The sequence below is a fragment of the Hypomesus transpacificus genome, chromosome 19 (genome assembly GCF_021917145.1).
Source record: "Hypomesus transpacificus isolate Combined female chromosome 19, fHypTra1, whole genome shotgun sequence".
NCBI classification, from domain to species: Eukaryota; Metazoa; Chordata; class Actinopteri; order Osmeriformes; family Osmeridae; genus Hypomesus; species Hypomesus transpacificus.
The window spans coordinates 9,913,918-9,936,718 of record NC_061078.1 but is presented as its reverse complement, the minus strand read 5'-3'; the positions used below and the strand labels follow the sequence as shown (position 1 = coordinate 9,936,718).

At 42.1% G+C, this 22,801-nt stretch overlaps 1 protein-coding gene and 1 long non-coding RNA gene across 2 annotated transcripts in view; both read left to right on the top strand.

Moving 5' to 3' along the window:
* The first annotated feature begins 964 nt into the window (after window positions 1-964).
* LOC124481420 lies at window positions 965-3,230 on the top strand. Its single transcript, XR_006957640.1, has 3 exons — window positions 965-998; window positions 1,391-1,445; window positions 2,969-3,230. It is a non-coding gene; the product is annotated as an uncharacterized LOC124481420 (long non-coding RNA).
* Window positions 3,231-3,905: 675 nt separating this feature from the next.
* The window catches only part of otog (otogelin), a 36,141-nt gene continuing 17,245 nt past the window's right edge, over window positions 3,906-22,801 (top strand). The window contains exons 1-29 of the mRNA XM_047042371.1: window positions 3,906-3,915; window positions 4,127-4,225; window positions 4,408-4,565; window positions 5,144-5,265; window positions 5,428-5,636; window positions 5,929-6,059; window positions 6,255-6,361; window positions 6,653-6,762; window positions 7,138-7,263; window positions 7,459-7,567; window positions 7,908-7,954; window positions 8,222-8,367; window positions 9,553-9,685; window positions 10,181-10,358; window positions 11,182-11,306; window positions 11,538-11,750; window positions 11,994-12,159; window positions 13,203-13,277; window positions 13,397-13,440; window positions 13,716-13,866; window positions 18,190-18,297; window positions 19,316-19,454; window positions 19,675-19,809; window positions 20,034-20,180; window positions 20,445-20,564; window positions 21,010-21,126; window positions 21,968-22,124; window positions 22,273-22,299; window positions 22,535-22,702. Coding sequence (XP_046898327.1) covers window positions 3,906-3,915; window positions 4,127-4,225; window positions 4,408-4,565; window positions 5,144-5,265; window positions 5,428-5,636; window positions 5,929-6,059; window positions 6,255-6,361; window positions 6,653-6,762; window positions 7,138-7,263; window positions 7,459-7,567; window positions 7,908-7,954; window positions 8,222-8,367; window positions 9,553-9,685; window positions 10,181-10,358; window positions 11,182-11,306; window positions 11,538-11,750; window positions 11,994-12,159; window positions 13,203-13,277; window positions 13,397-13,440; window positions 13,716-13,866; window positions 18,190-18,297; window positions 19,316-19,454; window positions 19,675-19,809; window positions 20,034-20,180; window positions 20,445-20,564; window positions 21,010-21,126; window positions 21,968-22,124; window positions 22,273-22,299; window positions 22,535-22,702 — 3,577 coding nt within the window. The remainder of the gene's footprint in view (window positions 3,916-4,126; window positions 4,226-4,407; window positions 4,566-5,143; window positions 5,266-5,427; window positions 5,637-5,928; window positions 6,060-6,254; window positions 6,362-6,652; window positions 6,763-7,137; window positions 7,264-7,458; window positions 7,568-7,907; window positions 7,955-8,221; window positions 8,368-9,552; window positions 9,686-10,180; window positions 10,359-11,181; window positions 11,307-11,537; window positions 11,751-11,993; window positions 12,160-13,202; window positions 13,278-13,396; window positions 13,441-13,715; window positions 13,867-18,189; window positions 18,298-19,315; window positions 19,455-19,674; window positions 19,810-20,033; window positions 20,181-20,444; window positions 20,565-21,009; window positions 21,127-21,967; window positions 22,125-22,272; window positions 22,300-22,534; window positions 22,703-22,801) is intronic.

Here is a 22,801-nt window from a genome sequence, read left to right as displayed (position 1 = left end):
TAGAGTCGATGGCTTCAATTAGGCTGAAATATACTGCAACATTAATTTAGAAGGTTTCATGTTCAACTTTATATAAATTCCAACATTTCTAACAAATTACATTCGATGCCTAATTGGGTAGGCCTACACCTGTTTTCTCCTTGAATCATTTAAATAAATCTTAGCCCAACCGTTTTTATGTTACTATAGGCCTTGATAACATTTACGTATTTGACATGAATCCCCAAACAATATCATATCTCCTGACTACCCCAGGGTCTTATGACTTCGTTGATCAACATAGAGCATAAAACGACATTCTCACGTCTGCCTTTACGCGACTACCTGTTCACCTTGCATATATTATGCAAATAGGATGGAGCGGATAGTCCTTAACCAAGGAGCAAGGATGGTCACTTGATCAGCTGAATGGAGAAAGAGAGAGAGGGAGTGCGAGTCTATGCGGAGGAAATAAACGTGATGGTATCAGAAAAAATGTTTCGATGGTACAGCTAAACTTGATTTTAACTGGCAAGGGAGAAACTGATTCCACTCATCGTGGGTCGTATGAATCACGAATGGATCCTAATTTAAGTCTTAGCAGGAAAAGATTTTTGCATTTTTTATCTTTCTATTTTATCCTTATTTATCAAGGTAGGTGATGTCTAATTGTGTGTCATTGTTTTGGTTATAATTAACAACATTTAGTTTGTTCAATCCAACCGTTTTTGTTAGTTAGCCTATCTTTGAAGTTGTAGACGTGCCGGAGCAGCTGTGCACTTCTCTAGAATCTACTTTTAACAAATCGCCTCACACGGCCACCTGCAATAAGTTAACTCTGCAAATAACCTTTACGACAGTTATGTTTTGTTCTAGCCTAAATTATACCATTGACTCTTAAACAGAAGGCTATTTCAGGATTCTGTTTATGATTGTTATTTTTTTATTTTATTTTTTTCAGCGCATATGTCTTGGGGTATTGACAGAGTGAACATAACAAACTGGAATGATTTTGATAAGTGAGTCTTAATTTGATGCATGTTCATTCTTTCGCATGTTGAGATTACCTCATTTATAGGTTATTGTTATTTCATGCAAATGACAGGCCTAGGCTAATTCATTTTTGGATAACGTTAGCTAATAATATCAATAACACGTAGTCCTATTGTTATTACAATTTTGTTGCTGTAACATCAAGTGCAAAATCGAATTTGTGCATGCAGAAAGATTATACAGAAGTTTTAACCATCCATCAATTGTTTTCTATTGCCTAGTCATTTTGAGTGGAAGCCTTTTCTGTTGGTGTCAGGGAAAAAGCTTTGTCTTTTGCGCAATGCCTCTTTTTCGGACTAACACAAGTGCTGATTACCTGTGAAGAACAAACCTTGCCTTGTTCTCTTTCTTCCAACAGTAAAAGCAGCAGTATAATGCTGCCGAAATGGGATACCGCTTCCCAAAGAGGGCAGGTAGGCGAACGGAGTCGCTGTTTTGAAACGTTGCATTGATAGAGCACGTTAAATACGTCAGGCACAGAAGCCAGCAGTCAGGATGATTAGTAGTTTCATTTCCATAAAATGCACATATAATGCAAATGTATTAACGCCCAACATGAACTTGAATAATGACACTGATTGCATAATCAACCTATTCTTATGTTCCTCCTCAGCCGACTTTTCGAGCAAATATTTCGAGTCAATAAACCAGGAAAATGAAATGCAGGCGATTAGTAACGTCAGGGAGCCACACTATCAAAAGTCCTTATATTAGGCTATTGCCATAATGTATTCCACTTCGATTGATTAGTTTCATATTTCGATAATAAGGTCAAATGGTTATATCATGGTATATGTTGTAGACTACAGTCTATTGCGGCTAGTCATTGTTACAGTAATCTTTCAAATGCATTGTTACAGCAATCTATATAATCTCAGGAGCCTATTGGAACACGTAGGCTATCTTACTCAATATGCTATCAACATCATGGTGTTTATAGGTTGTGCAAAGTGAATCCCATACATGTAATTTAGAATGAAAACAAGACTACAGTAGGCACAACAACGTTGTTGTGGTCTTGTTATCTCACTCCTGCTCACAATACCCTGGCTAATTACCTATCTTTAATTATTCAAACAAATGCTGCCTCTCCCCTCTCCGCTGGCCAGGCTTTGTCCCTGCTCTCTGAGATGAAAGCAGAGGTTTGAGGGCTCATGTGTTCAGACAGGGTTGAAGGTTTGTAATACAGGTGGTGGTTGAGTCCCAGGTGAGGTATATGTGCTGCATCTATGGGGAGGGAAAAGCGTATTCTGGGGCAGACAGGACAAACTGATTCTTTTTTGTCTCAACTTTGATCTAAACCTAAACTGCACAAGCTTTATATCTAGAACTACCAAGCCCGCTTGCATTGTTCCTGAACTCAAATGGGAGAACACCCAACACTTTTTTTGTCCTATTGGCAAGTTTCTATGTGACAGAAAGTCTATTGCTGTAGGATAATCAATGGTGGATGACAGCTCTATCCACACACCCACATATTAACTTATGCGATACCTGGATTTCTTGATCATTTTCTAGATTTGATTTGGCACCAACAAATGTAATTCAGGACGGAATTTTGCCAGACAAGACGCAGATTTGTAAAACGTTTCAATGTCCAACATTTAATCAAACCTTAATTAATCTGTTATCTGAGAGCAGGGCTTGTTTCTCCAGATTGTTGAGGCATTTCTGTATTATATATTAAAGTCGAGAAACGTAACACAATTAATTAAACGATCCAGGTTGTGTTACAAGGACTTAGTTTTGGTTTGCTGACAAAGATAAATTGCTCACTTATCAAACACTGCCAAGGATCTCCATATGATAACATTTAACATAGGCTAGTTGTTTAAACCAGGTTTAGAAACGCAAGTCCAGGGTCAAGTTTATGCTCTGCTACTGTACTGTATTCACATTGATTGACATTGATTTAATTTTTTTACCCTCTCCTAAGGAACTCCCAAGAGCTTCTGCAGCATTAGCAACCAACACATTTGCCAATTCAACAGCAATATTAGCCAATGTATCATCGAGTGACATGTCAGCCATCACGATATCAACCAATAAGACATCGGCCAGTGGGACTTCAACCAATACAACTTTTGCCACATCAGTCAATTTGTCCTCAGTCAAAGCATCAACTGGTACACCGTCAGTATACAAAGCTCCAAACAATACGTTTCCCCTCTACAAATCCTCAAACAAGCCATCTATACGCAGAGCCACAGGTACCACTTGTTGAACAGCTTCTGTTATACATTAATGTATTTCACATGAAAGATGCTCACTCATGTTGTTAGCACCTCAAAATATGCACTTCTTTCCACTATAATACCCATATTCAGTCCCTAAGTTCTCAATGTGAGACATTCAGTTAAAGCCATACATTGAATGAGGAGCATGTTTTACAACCCAAAGTGCAAAGTTACTGTCCTGTCTCTACTCATAGCCAAACCCCCCAGATCCACAACCAGTCTTATGCTTCAGTGGAAGAACAATTGACCTCTCTGTCTGGCCTCCCTTTACATGGAGCACACTGAGTAGGGGAAGGGGCGAGGGGAGACCCTTTATCCAACCCCAAGCTCAGCCCAGTCTGGGGGTCTCTGATGTCAGGTGTACCTCTATAGGCTGTCGGGGGTCCGGCCCGGGGTCAGATTGTATGGCCACTGTTCAGCTGTCTCCTTAACCACTGGCCATATGTTGTTCATGTTGGCACGATATAATCGGGGCGTTGTGTGCACCCTCTGGAACCTTCTGTTTTTGGTGTGCGGGTGGGGGGACACTCAGGACCACTGGTGTGTGACACTACATAAAGTCACCGTTGGAGACGGTGGAGGAAGAAGGGAAAGAACATGAAACAGAGGTGGGGATTTTCCCTTGAAGTCATCGTTATGGGAAGTTGTGACTTTCCAGGAATTTGGGTTGGAGAGGCTAAAGATGCCAAAGAGGGCTACACCTAACACAATTTGTTGAGCTACTTTGTCTTGACATGAGGATGTCATTGTCATTGAGGGCATCACACAACATTGTCACAACATTGAACATGTTTTGCACCATTACCTTTAACAACATTGTTCTTCTCGTTGGACATGTGTTTCTGTCTTTTTTTTAGATCCCTGTCTGTTTCCTTGTCTAAATGGAGGCCAGTGTGTACCCCCAGAGACTTGTGACTGCAGTTTATATCAAGCCACTGGAACACGCTGTCAAACAGGTAACACACAGTCATTACCTGATGTGATGGAAGTCTTTGGGAACCTCCTTGAAAACAATAGATTTGATGGTGCCATAACATTTGGTATCAAAGTATACATTCTAATGCTTGTCTACAGTATCTCAGTCTATCTTCTTGTTGGCCTGTTTGTTTTCTATGTTTGTGTCTGTTTGTTTGTCCAGTTCCCAATGCAGGGTTTGAGAGAGAGATGACATGTCGGGCATGGGGCCAGTATAACTTTGAGACATTTGATGGCCTGTACTATTTCTACCCTGGCAAGTGCACCTACACTCTGCTGCGGGACTGTGAGGACACGACTCAGTCCAATGTAATCATACAGGTACACCCTCAACTTCTACCATAGCAACACCACATGCTTCCTAGTATACCATAGAAAGTACATTAAAGATGAAGTGTTAAACTGACCAAACTTAGTCACTGGTTTAAAAGAAGCGAGCTTTTGGAAAAAAGTATCTCCAAGTTTTCCCCAAGTATCCATTGCTTCGAACTGTTCTCTACTTGGAGTGGTTTTGAAAATGGTTGCATCTAAGTACACTCTTTGCCTCTGGTCATATTCTCCTCTGAAGATTGGGCCATCTCATTATTAGAGTCAATCCATGTCCATTATCAGTAAATACTGTAATTACACACAATGAATGAATAGATTCAAAACAAAGCTCTACTTTGTTCCTCAAAAAGAGAAGGGGAAAGCTCACTCCATGGGAGCACAAGAATAGTAAGCAAAGTGGCAATATCAATTCTCCGCTAATCAAAGAGATGCTTACAAAATGGACAGCCTTAGCCGTGTGACCATCATTTTTATCATCTTGGATCTTCTGGTTCTTGGAAAGAAGAGAAAAGCTCTGAAAAATGATTGCCTGTTCTCTGTAAAGACTTTGAGTGATTGATCCCCTCCAGGTTCACAATGACCCAGGCTGCCGGTCATCTCCATACACCTGCACTCGCTCCATTAGTCTCTTTCTGCCATGGGAAGGCGAGATCAGGTTGCACAGGACCAATGTGACCTTCAAAGGCCAAAGGTGAACAATTAGGATCCGTATACCATCTACATAAACCCACATTATTTCCGTGAAAGAAAAAGGTTGAATGTGTACTTGTCATGAACACTGTACATGTATGTTGGTTCTTCTTTGCTAATTCTATTATTTAATGGACTGACTCAACCTTCTTTCCTCATTCAGGCTCCAGCTCCCATACCACATCCACGACATTGAACTGGAGTACATCTCCCACTACGTCCTGGTCACCCAGCAGCAGGGCTTTACCTTGGCTTGGGACGGTCACAGCGGCTCTGTCTATATCAAGCTCAGCCCAGAGTATGTGGGCAGAACTTGTGGCATGTGCGGCAACTTCAATGCCGATGTTCAAGATGACCTTAAGACTAGCTACGGTAAGTAGGGGCTCAAATATTTTGGAGACAGGTTACAAAAACGTTAAAAATAAAGTCATTGTTGACCTTTCTTGAAAGACTTGATCATTGTGCACCGTTGTTTGTGTTAGTCAGTTACTGAATTTCATGTTTCTATCAAAAGTGGCATAGGAGGATATCTGAATGCAAAGTCTGTAACTGGGTCTGAACACAGTTTTTGAGTCTAGAAAACAGTGTCTGAACACTGAAAAATTGAATGGTAGATTTACAGTGGAAGTGGTGGCCATGTCTCTCTTTCTGTCCATCTCCCCAGATGTGCTGACTCAGGACCTGGCCATGTTTGGGAACAGCTGGGTGGAGGAGGAGCCTCACCAGGCCAAGTGTGCCCCGGTGCCCTCCATGTTTCTCTCGCCCTGTGCTTCACAGGATGCCCACACCATGCTGGTACCGTACCGTTCCAAATCTCTACCAGCAACCCATTAAAACACTTTTCCAAACTTAACTTCTTAACTATCTGTTCTTTTAGTAAATTATGTTTCTAGATTACTAAGAAATATGAATTAGATTGAACTTGGATCCAAGTGTGGTCAATCTCTTTATTAAAATCATTAATGGTTTTATCCTTTTTTATTGTCATAGAAAGTAGAGGAGGTGTGCGCCATGTTGCTGGAGGAGCCTTTCAAGACCTGCCATGAGTTTGTCAGTCCGATGTCTTACATGTCCAGCTGCTCCAATGACCTCTGCCAGTAAGTTCTACTGCTACCACTGTACGCTGCATATTATGATTGTGTGTTGCTTATAGTAGTTTAAGTTTAATAACAGATAACATGTTAAAGTGCATAATAGATAACTAAGAAAAATATGGCATATAATAAAGAAGGCAAATTCTTAATTTATTTTCAAATCAAATGGTTAAGTTAAAACATTGAAGCTGGCCTGGCATAGTTTTAGCATAGAAGTTAATTTAAACAGCCCTTCTAAACACACATCTATCTAGCCCAAATGAATGAGTCGTTGTTTGTTACTCTCCTTTAAAGGTCGGGTCCCAATGGGGATGTGGTATGCCAGGTGTTTACTGAGTATGCCCGTGCTTGTGCCCATGCTGACCACCCACTGCACCATTGGCGGGCACACATACCGCAGTGTGGTACGTAATCTCATTGCCCCTTCCTTAATTCATTATGATGGATCTAACTATTTTAGGTCGGACAGAAATTACATGACAGAAATCTAAATATGTGTCAATGTATATTAGCGTATAAATTCCTAGATACATTTTTTGTTATGTCGACATGTAAATGTTGAAATTACAGCAGTCTGGCCTTAACGGGCTTGTTAACCCACAAGTTATGTTCAGTTGCCAGTAAAAGCTGACTGCTTTAGTGGCTAAGTTTGCACATCAACCATTTTTGTTTTGGCCATTACAGTCACGAAAGGTTTCGCCCATGCCCTCAATGACTCCAGTGACCTGTATCAGTGCATTCCCCTATGATGTCACTTCCTGTCCTTGTGTTCTCATCAGCGGTGCAGTGTTCTCCTGAGCTGCAGTACAAGGAGTGCATCACTTGCTGCCCTGTCTCCTGTAACATGGACCGGATGTGCATCGACAGCAAACTGCCTTGTCTGGATGGCTGTTACTGTCCCGATGGTAAGACATGGAATCTGTGTTCTTCTTGATAGCAGTTCTCCTGAACTAAATGTAGCTATTTTGTAGCTGTATTTTTTCCATATCAGTGTTTGTGTGAGACATAAAACTTGTTTTTTTGGTTTGGTGCCTTGGTCCCAAGGTCTCCATCACCTTCACAGTGTATGTGTATATTCTTAGTCTAACATCTTCTCACAGATCTGATCTATGAAGACGGGAGCTGTGTGAAGCCCTCAGACTGCCCCTGCGAGTACCACGGCATGGTCTACCCATCTGGACAGACTGTTCAGGAGGAATGCAACAACTGGTGAGACCATATGCAAAATGTTGTTTTCTCAAAACTAAATTCAGAATACTTTATGGGACAGGAATATACCTTATGATGCATATACATATGAATACATATGATGCTCTATCCATATTTGATATATGTTTGTTGCAACTCTTTCCTGCTCTATCCACACAACACATATGTTCCCCAGGAAATGTGCAATCCTACATTTAATCTCAGCCATCTCGGATCTGGGCAGGATTGAGGGGTGCCTTCTGCTCTCAGTCCCATTTCTGTCAGTGGTCCTGGATGATCAGTGCAGGCTTTCATGTTTCCAGAGCCACCTGGTCACTTCTCCCCTTTCTCTACCTTTCAGCACATGCATGGGGGGAGTGTGGAACTGCACCGACCACAGCTGCCCAGGTCCACATCTTTACCTTACCAACATGACAATGCACACATTTTTTCGTGTGGATTTTATGTCAACTTAAATGACGAGGTGTTACAAAACATGATCCAATGGAATTATATGTTATATGTCACATGTTTTCATCAATATATACTTATATACTGAATTTCAGCGTGAGGCTGCTGTTAAGTTTGAGCCGAACATTGTATTTCAAGAAATGATACTGGTTCTCACTAGCTGATGTTATACTTTTTATTAATTTCTGACCTCACCCCTCACAGGAGAGTGCTCTGTTACTGGAGATATGTACTTCCAGTCATTCGATGGTCGGACGTACAGCTTCCCAGCATCGTGCCAGTATGTCCTGGCAAAGAGTCGTAACTCAGGGAAGTTCACTGTCACCATACAGAATGCACCTTGTGGACCTGTGAGTCGTTTTTGGATATCTTTCAGCATTGTGCTCAATCATATCACAACACAGTGATATGATTACACACTGATTTGCTTGGTAACATAATGATATGAATAGTGCCCAATGTGGTTGTATTTGATGATCTTATGTAATTGCTTTTTAAATGATGAGAGCAAATTAAACATTTTCAAACCATACCGATAACTAAAATCATATTGCTTTCCATCAGCTTTGTTGGCAAACTCCTGCTCTGTATGTCTTTCAAATAGAACAGGAGTTTGCACAGTAATCGCTCCGCTGATAGGAAAATGTTTTACCTGTCCAGTTTGTATTATCATGCAGAAACTGGAGTTTGGTTCTAACATTTTGCTCTGAAACCTGATGGCTGGGAGGGAGCACAGATGAAAGCCCTTCTGCGACGTGTTGTGTGTCGTGATCAAACCATCTAATGCCCTGACAGATAAAACATGAGAAGCAACAAAAGACTGAGAGCATCTCTTCCTCAAAGCCTCCAATTTCCCAGCAGCACCCCCCGGCCGCTGATGACACTACTCAACATGCAGCAAGTGGGGCCCCTGTATAATATGACACACAGCATTCTAGTCAAGTCAGAGGGGCCCCTCCCAGCCCCTAACCAATCCAAATGTTGCAATTCCCTTGGATGACCTTATCTCGGTCCAGAGTGACTGAGTCCTCGACTGCTTTGTAGTTGGGAGCGATGAAGGGAGGAGGAGGCGGAGGTGGCGGGATATAGGGCGGGCTGTGTGAAAACGGGATAGTGTACGAAGGGGATGGAATGAGGGGTCTTATGGTGGTGAGGGGGGGGGGGGGGCGGCTTGACTTCTCAGCTGTGTGAAAGACACGATTCATGGAAGCATATCGCTTACTGTCAGCCCCTTCTCCGCATCCCTATCTTAAGAAACTTGCACTGCGGATTGACTGCCCAAACCATCTCTCAAACTGAGATATTGCTGGGAATGTTTTGCAAACTTATTAAGTACCTCATCTAGCCATTGACAAAGTGGGTAGATCTCTAAAGAGATAATTGTCCTGTATAGTTTTCCCACTCAATCCCCCCTCAACTCCCCCTCAACCCTTTCTCTTGATGTGCTTTCTCTCCCATTCATCTACTGCTTCTGAATTGCCGCCATTAGGAAAAATGGCGGTATTCTTTATCGAGCCATCTTGTCTCAATTTCAGAATTTGGATGGAGCCTGCATCCAATCAGTTAGCCTGGTCATTGACGAGGATCCGAGAACAGAGATCACAATGAGCCACCTTGGAGAGGTCTTCATGGCGGGCCAGTACCGCATATCCCTGCCCTATTCAGATGGTAACCTCACATGAGCATTGTGCCTTGGGGATGGAGGGGGGTGAGGGTGGGGGGGGCTGGCATTGTTAAAACAAACTCATGTACATTCAGGTGATGTTGGGGGACTGGACCAGAGATGTATTGAATGGAAGTTGTTTCTCTTAGATGGCAACATTTTTCAGTTCTAAGTCAATTACGCCATATTGTATTGCCCCTGTCCGGGCTCATATTTCACTCCTTTAGATGTTTCAATCCTGTGACTTTCTCATGGTGGGGTCAATTATTTTGTGTGCCCCCAGTGTTTGAAAATTGTGTCATTAAGCTCAGACATCTCATATCTTCCCTCATTTGGTAGGAGATGTCTTGACTTATTTCAACAAATAGTAGAAAAAGGGAACAAGGAAATATATGCTCTAGGTGGTATAAACTCAGGATTTTGTGAAACAATACGGAAATAATCATAAAGTATATTTTCAACATTCCTTCCACCCCTTCCATGCTCCCCACCCTCCCCAGACGTGTTCCACATCCAGGAGCTGTCCTCCATGTTCCTGCAGGTGAGGACGTCTCCCGGGTTGCGACTTCAGTACGGCTGGCGCGAGTTCCGCCTCTACCTGCAGGTGGACGAGCTGTGGAAGGAGGACACGGTCGGCCTGTGTGGCACTTTCAATGGCAACATTCAGGACGACTTTCTGTAAGTGTGTCCGGCCTATCTCCAGACCCCCTGACCCTATCGTGGCGGGTGGCGCTCTCTTAGATTGGCGCCAGACTCTTTGTGCCACTCTGCTATGAGGGGGAAAGAGGTAGATGAGAGACAGAAAGAGAGAGTGGTTGTGAGTGTTTGAGAGGGGTGTGTGTGACAGAAAAAAGAGGGGTTGGTCATAGAGAGGGGATACTCTCGTTTCAGGGCCAAGGAGATCCAGAGTGAAGTGCCCCTCTCTTCTTCTTTCTCTCTCTCTCTCTCTCTCTCTCTCTCTCTCTCTCTCTCTCTCTCTTTCTCTCTCTCTCTCTCTCTCTCTCTCTCTCTCTCTCTCTCTCTCTCTCTCTCTCTCTCTCTCTCTGTAATGGACACTGACCAGGCGGTTGGCATCAAAAGGTTACCTCCTTAATCGCCTCTTTTAGAGGGACAGATGAGCGCCCAAGTGAGATGGCTGTGGCCGTGAGATGGCTGTGGCCATGTCAGATTCACCTGAAATGTTTCCTTAATGGAATCATGGGCAGCCCAGTTACTGGAATAGGGAAGGAGAGGATGGGTATTCTGTGTCCTCTGTAAATGTCAATCAATTAAGCTTTTTCAACGAGCAAAAGAATATGACCCCTCATAACATAAGTTTGCTTGTGTATTCCTCACACATCTGGGTTAAAAGCACCAAGGAACAACCCTGTTCCTCGTTTGATATGAGGAGTAACGCCGCCAAATCCTCCTTTGAAAAATAATAAACCTTTGTCCTGTTCTCTAAGATGCCCTTGATAGGTACTGCTCTGGATGCTACTCACCTGCTTGTCCCTGTCCTCAGGTCTCCATCGGGGATGATAGAAAGCACCCCACTGCTGTTTGGGAACGCCTGGAGAGTGTCGTCAGCCTGTGCTCCCATCCACAGCCTGCCCCAGCTCGATCCGTGTGACACACACCAGCAAACAGGTGAGTCCCCCTAATGCTTTCTACATTCTCACGACAGGATGTACTGTACCATATGTCCTTTGACTGTTGTAGATGTTAAGTTTTGAACCTACACTGTTATCCTGGGGTTGATCCCAAGTCAAAAGTCCTCTCACACACTGTTTTATACTTGCCTAACATTATTCTAAAACTCTAAATCCTCCAGTGTTTTCCATATTGATTCTTGTCTAACCCCAATCCCGACCCACCCAGCGTCCTACGCCACAGAGATGTGCGATGTGCTCAACCAGGAGCTGTTCGCCACGTGCCACGAATACCTCAGCCCCATACCGTTTCACCGTCAGTGCCGGGCCGACACGTGCAAGTGTGGCGCACCCTGTCTGTGCTCCGCTCTGGCCCACTATGCACGCCACTGCCGCAAGTACCACATCATTGTGAGGTTCCGAGTACACGTGCCGGATTGCGGTGAGTGTTTTTCATGTCATTTTAGATTTTGATGTGCCTTCAATTGATTGCTTGCAGGACTTGATTGATTGGAGACATTTCATACCATAGAAGGTTCTATATAATCAAATGTATGTGCTGAAGTACTTAATATCAGCCCTAAAAGAATGGAATTAGAAACGTTTCTCCAGTTGAAAACGTCCTTAAAGAGAACATTTGTCTACTCACGATGTTACTGTAACACACCTTACCTCCTCTCTCTAGCCATCCAGTGTCCTGAGACTATGGAGTATGGGACGTGTGTGTCATCATGCCAGCGCCGTTGCTCTGCCCTCGCTGTACCACAGCACTGTGGGCAGGAGTGTGAGGAGGGGTGTGTCTGTCCGGAGGGCACGTTCTACAGCACCCGCACACACACCTGTGTACCCAGGTGAGACTGCAGGTGGTCAACACATCCAAGAGGAAAGCAATTCCAAATTTAGAGTTTTCATGTTAATTAAAAATGAATGTGAAACAGCATATTTTTTCTAATGAAAGTTTTGCAAAGGAAAGCATGTGACCAGGAAAGCACTTGATTCCACTTTTCTTTTTTTTTCTAGCTTATTATTTCAAATTTGTGCAGCAGTGGGGATTATTAATTATGATGATTGTATCATGAAAATATTGACTTGAGCAGACTTCAATCTCAACTGCTAGGTTGCACACGTTTCCCGGCAAGTCGGCTTTTTAACTGTCAAGCTTATCGCAACTGGTTAAGGAAGTGCAAGCAAAACAAATCCCTTCAAAGTGATATTTGTATTTCAGCTGAAGTTTAGGGTCAGACTTTTAAGTGGAACTTGTTGAAGTCGTCCGATAGACATGACAGACCCCTTCCGACCTTAACAATTACACTCCCTTTTCAACACTCTCTGCCCAGAGAGACATGCAGCTTAATTCCCCTTAAATGTCCCTAGCTTTTTACATCTTCTGTAGCTCTGTGCCTTACTTACCATGTACTAGGGTTACATCAAGGAATTTTCCGTGAAACCCCCCCATTCATTCCCCACTCAAGCTGTGGAAGACACAGATATCTGATAACCAGTGAGAAAGAATTTGTAATACAGAGCCTGATGTGTTGCACTGGCCTATATGTTACAAAGGCTTTTAGCCTCCGCTAAACAAAGTTTAGCACAACTCGATTGAGTCCGCAGCCATTTTAGCTCAGATTTTTGTAATGGCAATGATTCACTTAAAGTGCTGATGTAACCGGGTTAGGAATTTATGTTTCTCAAATTCACAATAAGAAAAAAAATGACAGTTTAAAGAAGTATAAGCGGTATATTGATAGTCATTTAAAGACACAGAAGTGTTTAAATAGACAAGTGTTCATCATGATGCAACACATTCAGAGTTTGTACATGTATGCCTGTGTGTACATGTATTTTTGTGTCTGTTATATATGTGTGTGTGTGTGTGTGTGTTTGGCCTCCTTAGGCGCGAGTGTCCCTGCAGCTTTTTGGGGGCAGACTATGCACCAGGTGACGTGATCATGACCTCAGCAGGTGTACAGTAAGATTCTCTTCCTCATCTCCATTGCCAAATTCACTATGATTCCAGGCTTCTTGCCCTGTTATAGCAGTCTAACCCTAACTGCAGTCTAACCGTAACTACTCTCTTTTTCACCTCAGGGTTTGTCAGGATGGCAAGCTGATTTTGCAAAGTTCTGAGAGCGGTACGTTCAATTCACAATCATTTCACATTACCTAGATAGAAACAGATGTGTGTCTCCCACCTCAAAATAGATCATTTCAGAAGTTTGTACATATTTCTTTCCAAACATTACTTAGGGAGGATGTGTCTCATTCTTTACCTCAGTGTGTCTTTCTGAGCATTGTTTTGCATTTTGACTTCTAATCGTAGAAACTGTAACAAAAGATGACAAATGATCACTTACATTTGAAAATGTTTGCTAGGTCTTTGTTTTTGAAACCATATTCATTCTTTCAGACAAGCTATGCCCAGTAGATCAGATGTACCTGGACTGCTCTGAGGGCATGGACAGGGGCCTGGCTTGTGAACAAACCTGTGAATCCTTCCTCCTTAACCTGACCTGCTCAACACACGAGCCCTGTGTACCTGGTTGTGTTTGTCCACCTGGGTGAGTATTGCACAATATTTTGTACTATCAACCTGGTATGAGTACTGCACTGGGACATATTTGAAATGTCACCACATTTAGGCAAACATTAATGCCCAAATGCCCTGGAAATCCATCCAAGTGATTTTGAAAAATATAAATATATAATGCCTTGAAAACAGATGATTTTTTCAAAGGTAACCTTGTCCTTAAGGTTGAGGTTTAATCTGGAGTTGAAGCAGTCACTATTTATGAGACATGCCTTACCTTTGAACATCCTTGAACATCATTTTGAAGTTCAAGTACGTGTGGGAACCCTCGTACCATACAACCTAGCCAAACCCTATGATGTCAGTTTGTGTGGGTGATCCATGACTTTGTCACTGTTGCTAAGGTCAGCAGCTCAGTGTCTAGGCCTGGGAAACATCTGAGCACTGAGCCCTCAGCTTCTGGTAACCCTGTAATGACTATCACACTTGGAGCTAAAGGTGGGCCAGGTCACCACACAGGGTAGTGGAAAATTGAGGTTCGGAAATGTGGCAATAATTTTGTCTACTCTGTGACATATTTATTAATGATACAAAACATGGATATTGCCCTATCTACCATACGCTTAGTGATTAGACTTAGTAAATAATTAGCCTCCAAACACTCAGTTGCAGGCCTGTAGTTTCTTTGAAGATGTACCTTGACTAACTGCTGTAGTTTCGGAGGTGCCGTTCAGGATGTCTTCTCCACAGTCTCTACTTGCCACAACTCACAGAGTCATCTGCCTTGATCTTTGTCCTGACTAAGCACCCTCTAGTCTAAGTGTACTCACTATACCCTTTGAGTACCAAGAGGGGACGTTGCCTGGCTTTCAAATGCCCTCTATTCCTGGGAGTCCATTCTCATTACACCCGCAGACGAGGAAGACAGACAGTAAGGGCCAGATTAAGGCTACCTGATCCACTTAATACCCCATGTCTGCTAGACAGAGAGAGGGTTAAGTATCCATATTATGAAATAGAACCCGACAAGTCATGGTGATGAGCATATTAAAGGGGCCTCCTAAGCCAAATACTGCATGGTGGCATATCCAAGATTATGACACTTTTGTAAGGTTTTACGCATATAATATTACGAGTTTACGGTTTCATAGACTCAAACGCTTGTGGTGGGCAGCCCATCTATGATAGATGTAATCTCTCGTTTGGAAGTTGTTTCATTTGTGTTTAGGACCATAATATGACTCACTTAACCAACACAGATTATAACATTTGAATTGACTAAGACCCACCCTGGGCTAGCAAACAAAGGTTCAGTCTCATTAGCTCATGTATTAAGATCTTGCTGAATGGACAAACATGGACACATGCTCTGAATTGTAGTTTAAATTTGACAACCTCGGTAAAGCATGTGATGTAATGAAAGGTATAAGAAAGGTTAATGAGTTCACCTGTGCCAGTCCTCTGGGGTAGACAGACAAAACCCAAAAAGCTTGTCCCACTGTATGAAGATGATACCTTTGTGACAGGGCGAAATGTCTAGACGTCCCACTTGTACGTGATACCCAAGATGGCCGAGTCAGAGCTGTGGTTGGGTGGCGGGAAAATTGGAAGATGGCTCAAAGAGAGAGGTGTGATTCATAGATTCCAATCACGCAGAGTCAGTGACCTTAATAACAAGACCGGCTTATACACGCACACTCAGACTCAAGTATGCACGATCATCATGGGAACCAAATCTTGGTGCATGAAGAAAATCCTGTCATGAGTGTTTAATAACTATCCGCAACTTGATAGTTTGGCGGGAAGTTAGTTGTAAATATAGACACAAAGAGTCCTTATGTTGCTAATGGTGAGACACTGTGCTGGAGATGGTAATATTGATAACTTTTGCAATGGGGAAGTGATTTAACATGTAATTGTAAACTGATTCATCCGATTAAATAATCCAATCAAGGCTAGGAAATATTTATACTGAAGTTTACATTCTTTCAGATATAATTACAAGTATATCTTGACCTGAATGGTATTATTATGTGTGAAGACGTGGCCATACATTAGTTTACATATAATCCTGAATTGGCTTTTAACATGGTGCCTCACAGTGGTTGGAAAACACAGTCTGTTTTATATACTGTCAAATAATAAAGGATATAACTTAAATTGCAAACATGTTATCATACTCAATTAATTAGTCACTAATAGCTATCTATAAATAAACATTTACATTATTTGAAATAAATATCTAGAGCAGCTAGGTCCCACCGCCATTGGAATGCAGTCAACTACAGTTATTCGTTTGTACCCAGACCTAAAAAACCCTATTAGGAAATCATTAGTTGAGGTGCTGACAGGCAGAACTATTGTGTTGCCATTCACAATGGCAGACTTTGTTTATAGCCAAAAAAATTGTAACCATTCATTCCTAATTTTTACGATAAGAAGTCTAATGAACTCTGACAAACTAGAACAAGAACTAGTCACTGCCTACAGTATTTTATGTCCTCAGACTCCCTAAACTAGTATGAGCTTCTCTACCATTCTCTTCTTCTTGGGTGAGCTCCTCCACAATCAATAATTTAGACTTGGAGATTTGCAGGTTGTCTTGTACAATTATGGTCAACTCCAACAATTTTAACTCCGCTTTTTACCAGTTACTGTAGGTACCAGTTTTCATCTAGGTCTGTTTTTCTCTCTTCCTCGTCATCTCTTTTTTAGTAAGGGATGACCGCCCATCCATTTTGTCTTTCTTTCTTTCATTCTTTCTTTTTTTCCCTTTCCTCTCTAGAGAGTAACGGCATAACACTGTTTTTGTGAGCAGAGGCATTCCTGTAGTAATGAACTTCTGTAACTCTGCCCAGGCAATTACGTTTGAGTTTCTCTTTTTTCTTTTTTACTTTGTCACTCCTCCCTTTTATAAATTGCAGTGTTTCTTATTAATGCAATAACTAGGCAGTGTGTAGTCTCAGGTGTCTCTTAAGCCTCTTAAAGAATTCCTGCTACCTGTTTAGGACCATCAGCACTTTTTCATTTGACTGAGGTCTGAGGGGTGCAAAGATATAGCATCAAACCATTTTCAACACTCAACATTTTAGTGATACACACTATAGTTAAGTACAGGCAGTTCACATTAGAAGTACACGAGGATGGCATATCCCCTGTTTTTCTTTTCTTTCTTTAGACATAGATTTCGCAACCATTCATAGTGTAAGGTACATTTCTGGCAACCGTAACATCCTCCAACTTTACGGGGATGCCAAAGCCCTTTAAGATCTCCTGACCTAGGTATTGTGACATTCTTGGCAGAAATAGGAACTACAGAGACAAAAGATTGGAAGACAGAAGACAGGGTGTGCTTGTGCCCGTCTATCCAAAGCTTTCAAGACGTAAAATGAAGGGGAAGTTGAATTGAACTACAAAACTGGACTAAAAATCAGATTCCAATGTACCTAATTTTCAAATTTGAAATCTTCAAACACGTATCAAATGTCTATTCACTAGGGTACAGTATCAAATCCCCCTAAATCCAGTTTTCCAAATTTGTCAGATACAATTTAATCAAAGAGGAGAAAGATGCTCATGGAGATTTATTCATAAATAGCTCACAGAGTCCGTAGAATGGATTATTATGGATTCTTTGATCAGAGTAATCGATACAGTGCCTTGGCGTGCAGATAAAGAGAACTGTTAACACCGCTTTATCTCGGGTGTAACTTTACTCAGATGAACCTGAGGTTTGTGGCGAGGACCATTCAATGTGTCGCTTCATTGTCCACACTCTCTCGCCAGTGGGTATAGCTCGCCCCTGGATATTACAAGATGCTTATCAGCCCTGGCCTAACAGCGTGGAAAGCGAATGGAACCACCCAGACAAAGGCTGTTTCTCTCTATCTCTGAGAATCCTAATTGTCTGGTTTTCTCATGTAGCTAACAAGTGTTGGTCCTTTTCATCTGGAGTTGCCCATCCCTGAAACACTCTTGTTCACTGGCAGTGCTCTGCTATGGGACCCAGACTGCTCTGGCTCTCTCTTCAACATCCCAGCATGCAACACTTTATACATCTCATTCAGAGCTGGACATCATAGCCCTGGCTGGTTTCATGGAGTCAGTTCAAAACTAATCCTAGAATAAAAATTATATGGGGAAGGTATAGCTCAGTCGTAGAGCATTTTCCAGAAGATCCAGAGGTCCCACTTTCAAGACAACCCTTGTATGTTGCTTTGGATAAAAGTGTCTGCTAAATGAATCCATTCATGGAGAACCCTTTTTGAAAAAACTTTATGTTATCCTCAACAGAATTGATTGTGTCTATAAACCTGCACTACCTTTCTGTGTTTTTTTGTTTGTTTGTTTCCAGGATGCTCAAACATGGTGACGAGTGCTTTGAACCCGATGCATGTCCCTGTCTTTGGAAGGGGAAAGAGTATTACCCAGGAGACAGAGTCATCTCCCCCTGTTATCAATGGTAACTTAATGTAGAAACTTCATTTATAAGGTAGTCTGAGTCTAAAGACCTATGAACCATGTATTTGTTATAAATCAAAAAGTTGAGTATGTTAGTGGGAGTGGTAGGAATCACACGCAGCGGATGTCAAAAAGAAGAATTAATCCAAATTTATCAGATTTCCAGGACAAAACAAGAAAATCCACACTGGGGGAATACGACAAAAATACTTAGCCTCTCTGAGCTAACCCCAAAACAAGGGCAAACAAACTATAAATTCTAGGACCGAAAACCAGAAAGCATGATTGACACCAAAACAGGTGACAAAAGAGTTCTGCAAAACACTCAGGCAGTGAGAATATATTTATTGTGTAAATTGTGGTAAAACTCTACCATAGGACTGAAGTACATTATCAGGTTGCACATTAGGCTGTACTCATATCCAGTGGCTGTATTCCATGGGATTATACCTGTCTGAGGACAAATTTGTGTCCTCAGCACCAAGCTACCACAAACAATGTCTTTGTAAATTAAGACAAATCTGTACTGGCACAGCTAATTTTTTTGAATCGTCTCTCGCTTAAAGCGATGAGTCCTGAGATTGCTTCCACGGTGAAACTCATCACCCGATACCTATAATTCTCTATTCTCTCAAGATGTGACAGGTCCTCAGTAGACCAGGTCTAATAAGCCAGCCCTTGTATGACTTCCTTTCATTTATCTGGACTCTGCCTGTGACTGTCTGTCCCTAGAGAGATGAAAACGTTCTCACAGTGATCTCAGTCTTTTCTTGTCCTACCTTTCTCCCATCCCTCCATTTCTCCCAGCTGTAGCGAGGGAAGATACAGATGACACCCTAATGGTGCAATAAGCGGGGATCCAACATTTGATGACTTGTTCACTTTATCGGGCCCCCCAGCAATAATTGCTCACTCCGAATCCCCACAAAAGGAGGCCCTTAGATGTGACATAGGATTCTTTCTTTAAGTGGTAGCAGATGTATTCATAGTCTTCCTTTGGTTGACGCTGTGTGTTGCAGCATTTGCCAGCATGGGGCCTTCCAATGTGTGTTTCGACCATGTCCGTCCATGTGCACTGCCTATGGAGATCGTCACTACAAGACATTTGACGGTCTGCTGTTTGACTACGTTGGAGCATGTAAAGTTTATTTAGTAAAGGTAAAAATATTAAGTATTACAAATATTATAGTGGGCTGTGTGAGTGCTTTAGATTACAAAGCAGGATAAATTATTCATGGGTATGAATTACCTAAGGAAAGGTTTGAAGGAAAGATGAATAATGTCATAAATAAACAAATGAACGAGTAAATACATTACTTGAATTAACAGATCAGCAGATTCTGTGGTTTATTTGACTCTTTTGGCACCTATCCTTCAGAGCACTGCTGAGGTGATGTTGAGCGTGTCGGCTGAGAACGTGGACTGTTTTGACAGCGGTATCATCTGCAGAAAGTCTCTCGTCATCAATATTGGAAGATCTTTCATTGCTTTTGACAACGAAAGTGGCAAACCAGTAAGTCAGTACATGTGTACCTCCCATGTCCTTGATCTTTAAAAAATACTATTGAAATTCAGATATTTTTTGATGTGCTCATCCCTTTGAAATGTACATAAATTAACATCAAACCATCTCAAAACAAAAGATACAATACTACCCCATCCAGACCATCAGCATCCATATTCCATCTAATCATTTTCACCTGAACTGTGCCTAATGCCCCGCCCTGTCTCCTTCAGAACCCCTCTAGTGTGATTGACAGGAAACAGAGTGTCTTCATTTGGCATGCCGGGTACTTCACCATGGTCCATGTTCCCGAGGAGGACCTGACAGTGCTGTGGGATCGTAAGACCACAGTCCACATACAGGCGGGACCTCGCTGGCAGGTGAGGACCAAAGGTGACCAGTCCCTGCTGCTCTGGTATGGCCCTTCCCTCAGGGCCCCTCATACTGCAGAGGCAGTCCAGAGAACCAATGGACCAACGCATAATTGTCACCTGAAATCATTTGAGTAGAGAAATCATAATTTAGTTGAAACTCTTTTAAAATACAGAAAACATTTCCTCACCTCTTTTCCAGCAGAGATAAACATTTATTTTAGTTTCAAGTCATGTTACGTGATGAAACTGACTTGGGGATCTTGTGTTCAGGGCAAACTGAGTGGGCTATGTGGAAACTTTGACTTGAAGACAGTGAATGAGATGAGGACTCCAGAGAACATTGACTCTCCTACGGCTCAGGAGTTTGGCAACAGCTGGAAGGCAGCGGAGGTAGCTCCTGGGTTGCTTACTGTGATAAGGGGTTATTTCTTGTAAGCTGTTATTCCTTGTGCATAATTCATCATGGGTTTGAATACCCAAGGAAGTAAGGTTCCTGCAATTCTGCACAGCGTATACTTTTTGTGATGGGTTTGAGCCCGCATCCCTTATTATATTATTAGATACAGCATGGAAAGTTTGTAAGTTGCTTTAAATAAAAGCCCCTGCTAAATAAGGATATATAATATATAATGCCTTCACTAATTATAACATGCTGGAGCTGGCATTATCATTTACTACTAAGATGTAGTAATGCAGTCATTTAACTAACATAGGTTACTACCTTTCAAGTCTTTGTTGAGTACAACAACGTCACAACACAAAGAATGTTAAAAAAAAAGTGACAGTGCATCTCTGTGTTTAATGACAGATGTGTGCTTGTGTGTGTATGTTCCAGTGTGTGAACAGTCCTGACATTAGACACCCCTGTAGTCTGAGTCCCCTGAGGGAGCCCTTTGCAAAGAGGCAGTGTGGGGTCCTGCTTAGTGAAGTCTTCCAACTCTGCCATCCAGTGGTGAGTACAGGCATGACCACCAAATCCTCTGCCAGTTGAAGGAATGCCACTTGGTCTAATTTGCTCTGATTTGAATTGTATTCAAATATTTGCTGTGTGTATGTGTGCTTATGGCAAGACCTATATATAATACATTGACCTAAAAAATGTATGTGTTGAAACTTTGAGTATTTATGCTCTTTGTGTGCTTCTGTGTTTGTGAATGCCTGTGCCCATGCCCATGTGTACATACATATCATGTGGGTTACTAAGCAAATGTACAGGAGTTTCTTATGTTTTACATGCTGGCGTGTGTGTGTGCCTGCACACGCGAGTATGTGCACTTGCGTCTGTGCCGTGACATGCAGTTTCTCTGTGTGCTATTTCAGCTGTCCGTGTCGATGAGTGCTGGGGTGGGGGTGCCACTGGTTATTTGAGTCTGAGCTTTCAAGGTCCAGCTGACTCCAGAATAAAGGGGTTAACTTAATCAGGAGCTTAGACTGTCCCTGTTCCCTATCTGACAGTATAAATGGGGCCACTTTCTCAAGTCTACCTTCTCCCTCGTACATGTAATCTTCAACCTGGTTCATTTGTTTCACTTGTTATGACTATCTTTTAGTTACTATCAAGATGGTACCCTCCACCGTAACATTCATAATAAATCTCAATATACTATTTTAGAAATAGTAGAATTACAATTATAGTTAAACATTTTACTTGGCACACCCTAAGTGGATCCTAGACATATAATGATCTTCGATTTGCTGTACTTACAATATGCACTATTACTATATGAATCTGGGTGTTGCATTTGATGAGCGTATCTGCTAAATGAATAAGACCTCATATCCCCCCCTCCCAGGTGGATGTGACCTGGTTTTACATGAACTGCCTGTCTGACACGTGTGGCTGCAGCCGCGGAGGAGACTGCGAGTGCTTCTGCACCAGCGTGGCCGCCTACGCCCACCGCTGTTGTCACCAAGGGATCACCATTGACTGGCGTTCCCCATCCATGTGCCGTAAGTCAGGCGACCTGCTGACATACTGTTGGCCCAGTGCCATAATCTACTGTAAAGCGCTAGCCCTTGTCTCATAAAACTGTGTTTTTGTCAAATTGTCCTTGCTTGTATTACTTTTGTTAACTAAGTTGTCTGTTTTTCTCTTTAGCCTTTGATTGTGAATTCTACAACAAAGGTAAACATTTTGGCCAATTTATTTCTACACATTTCTTTACTATATCTGTACTGTAACTCATATCCATGTATTACATTTATTATGTCGTATAAACAATCTACATTATCTATTGGAATCTCAGTATTTAGTTGTCTTTGTATGCAAAGATACTTCACTCCTAAACCACAAGGGGGAGTAGTATGTGCACAGATCTTATGCTATAGCAAACATTTCACAGTTTAATTCTCTTGTGCAGTCCTAGGTAAAGGCCCCTACATGCTGCTCACCTACTTGGAAAGGAACACAGTGCTGGCTGCCAACCGGTCCAGTGGGATGGTTTTCCCAAAGAAACTAGCCTCCATGGGTCCTGGTATCCTGTCGGTCTTCATGGTGACCCCTGGACTAAGTAGATCCCGGCCGCACGGTGAGATACAATGTGAAAGTCAAACTGTCAATGCCAATGATCATTTCTATCCCATTTTTTACTATCCTTACCCTCAGTTCCTATACTCTACATTACTCT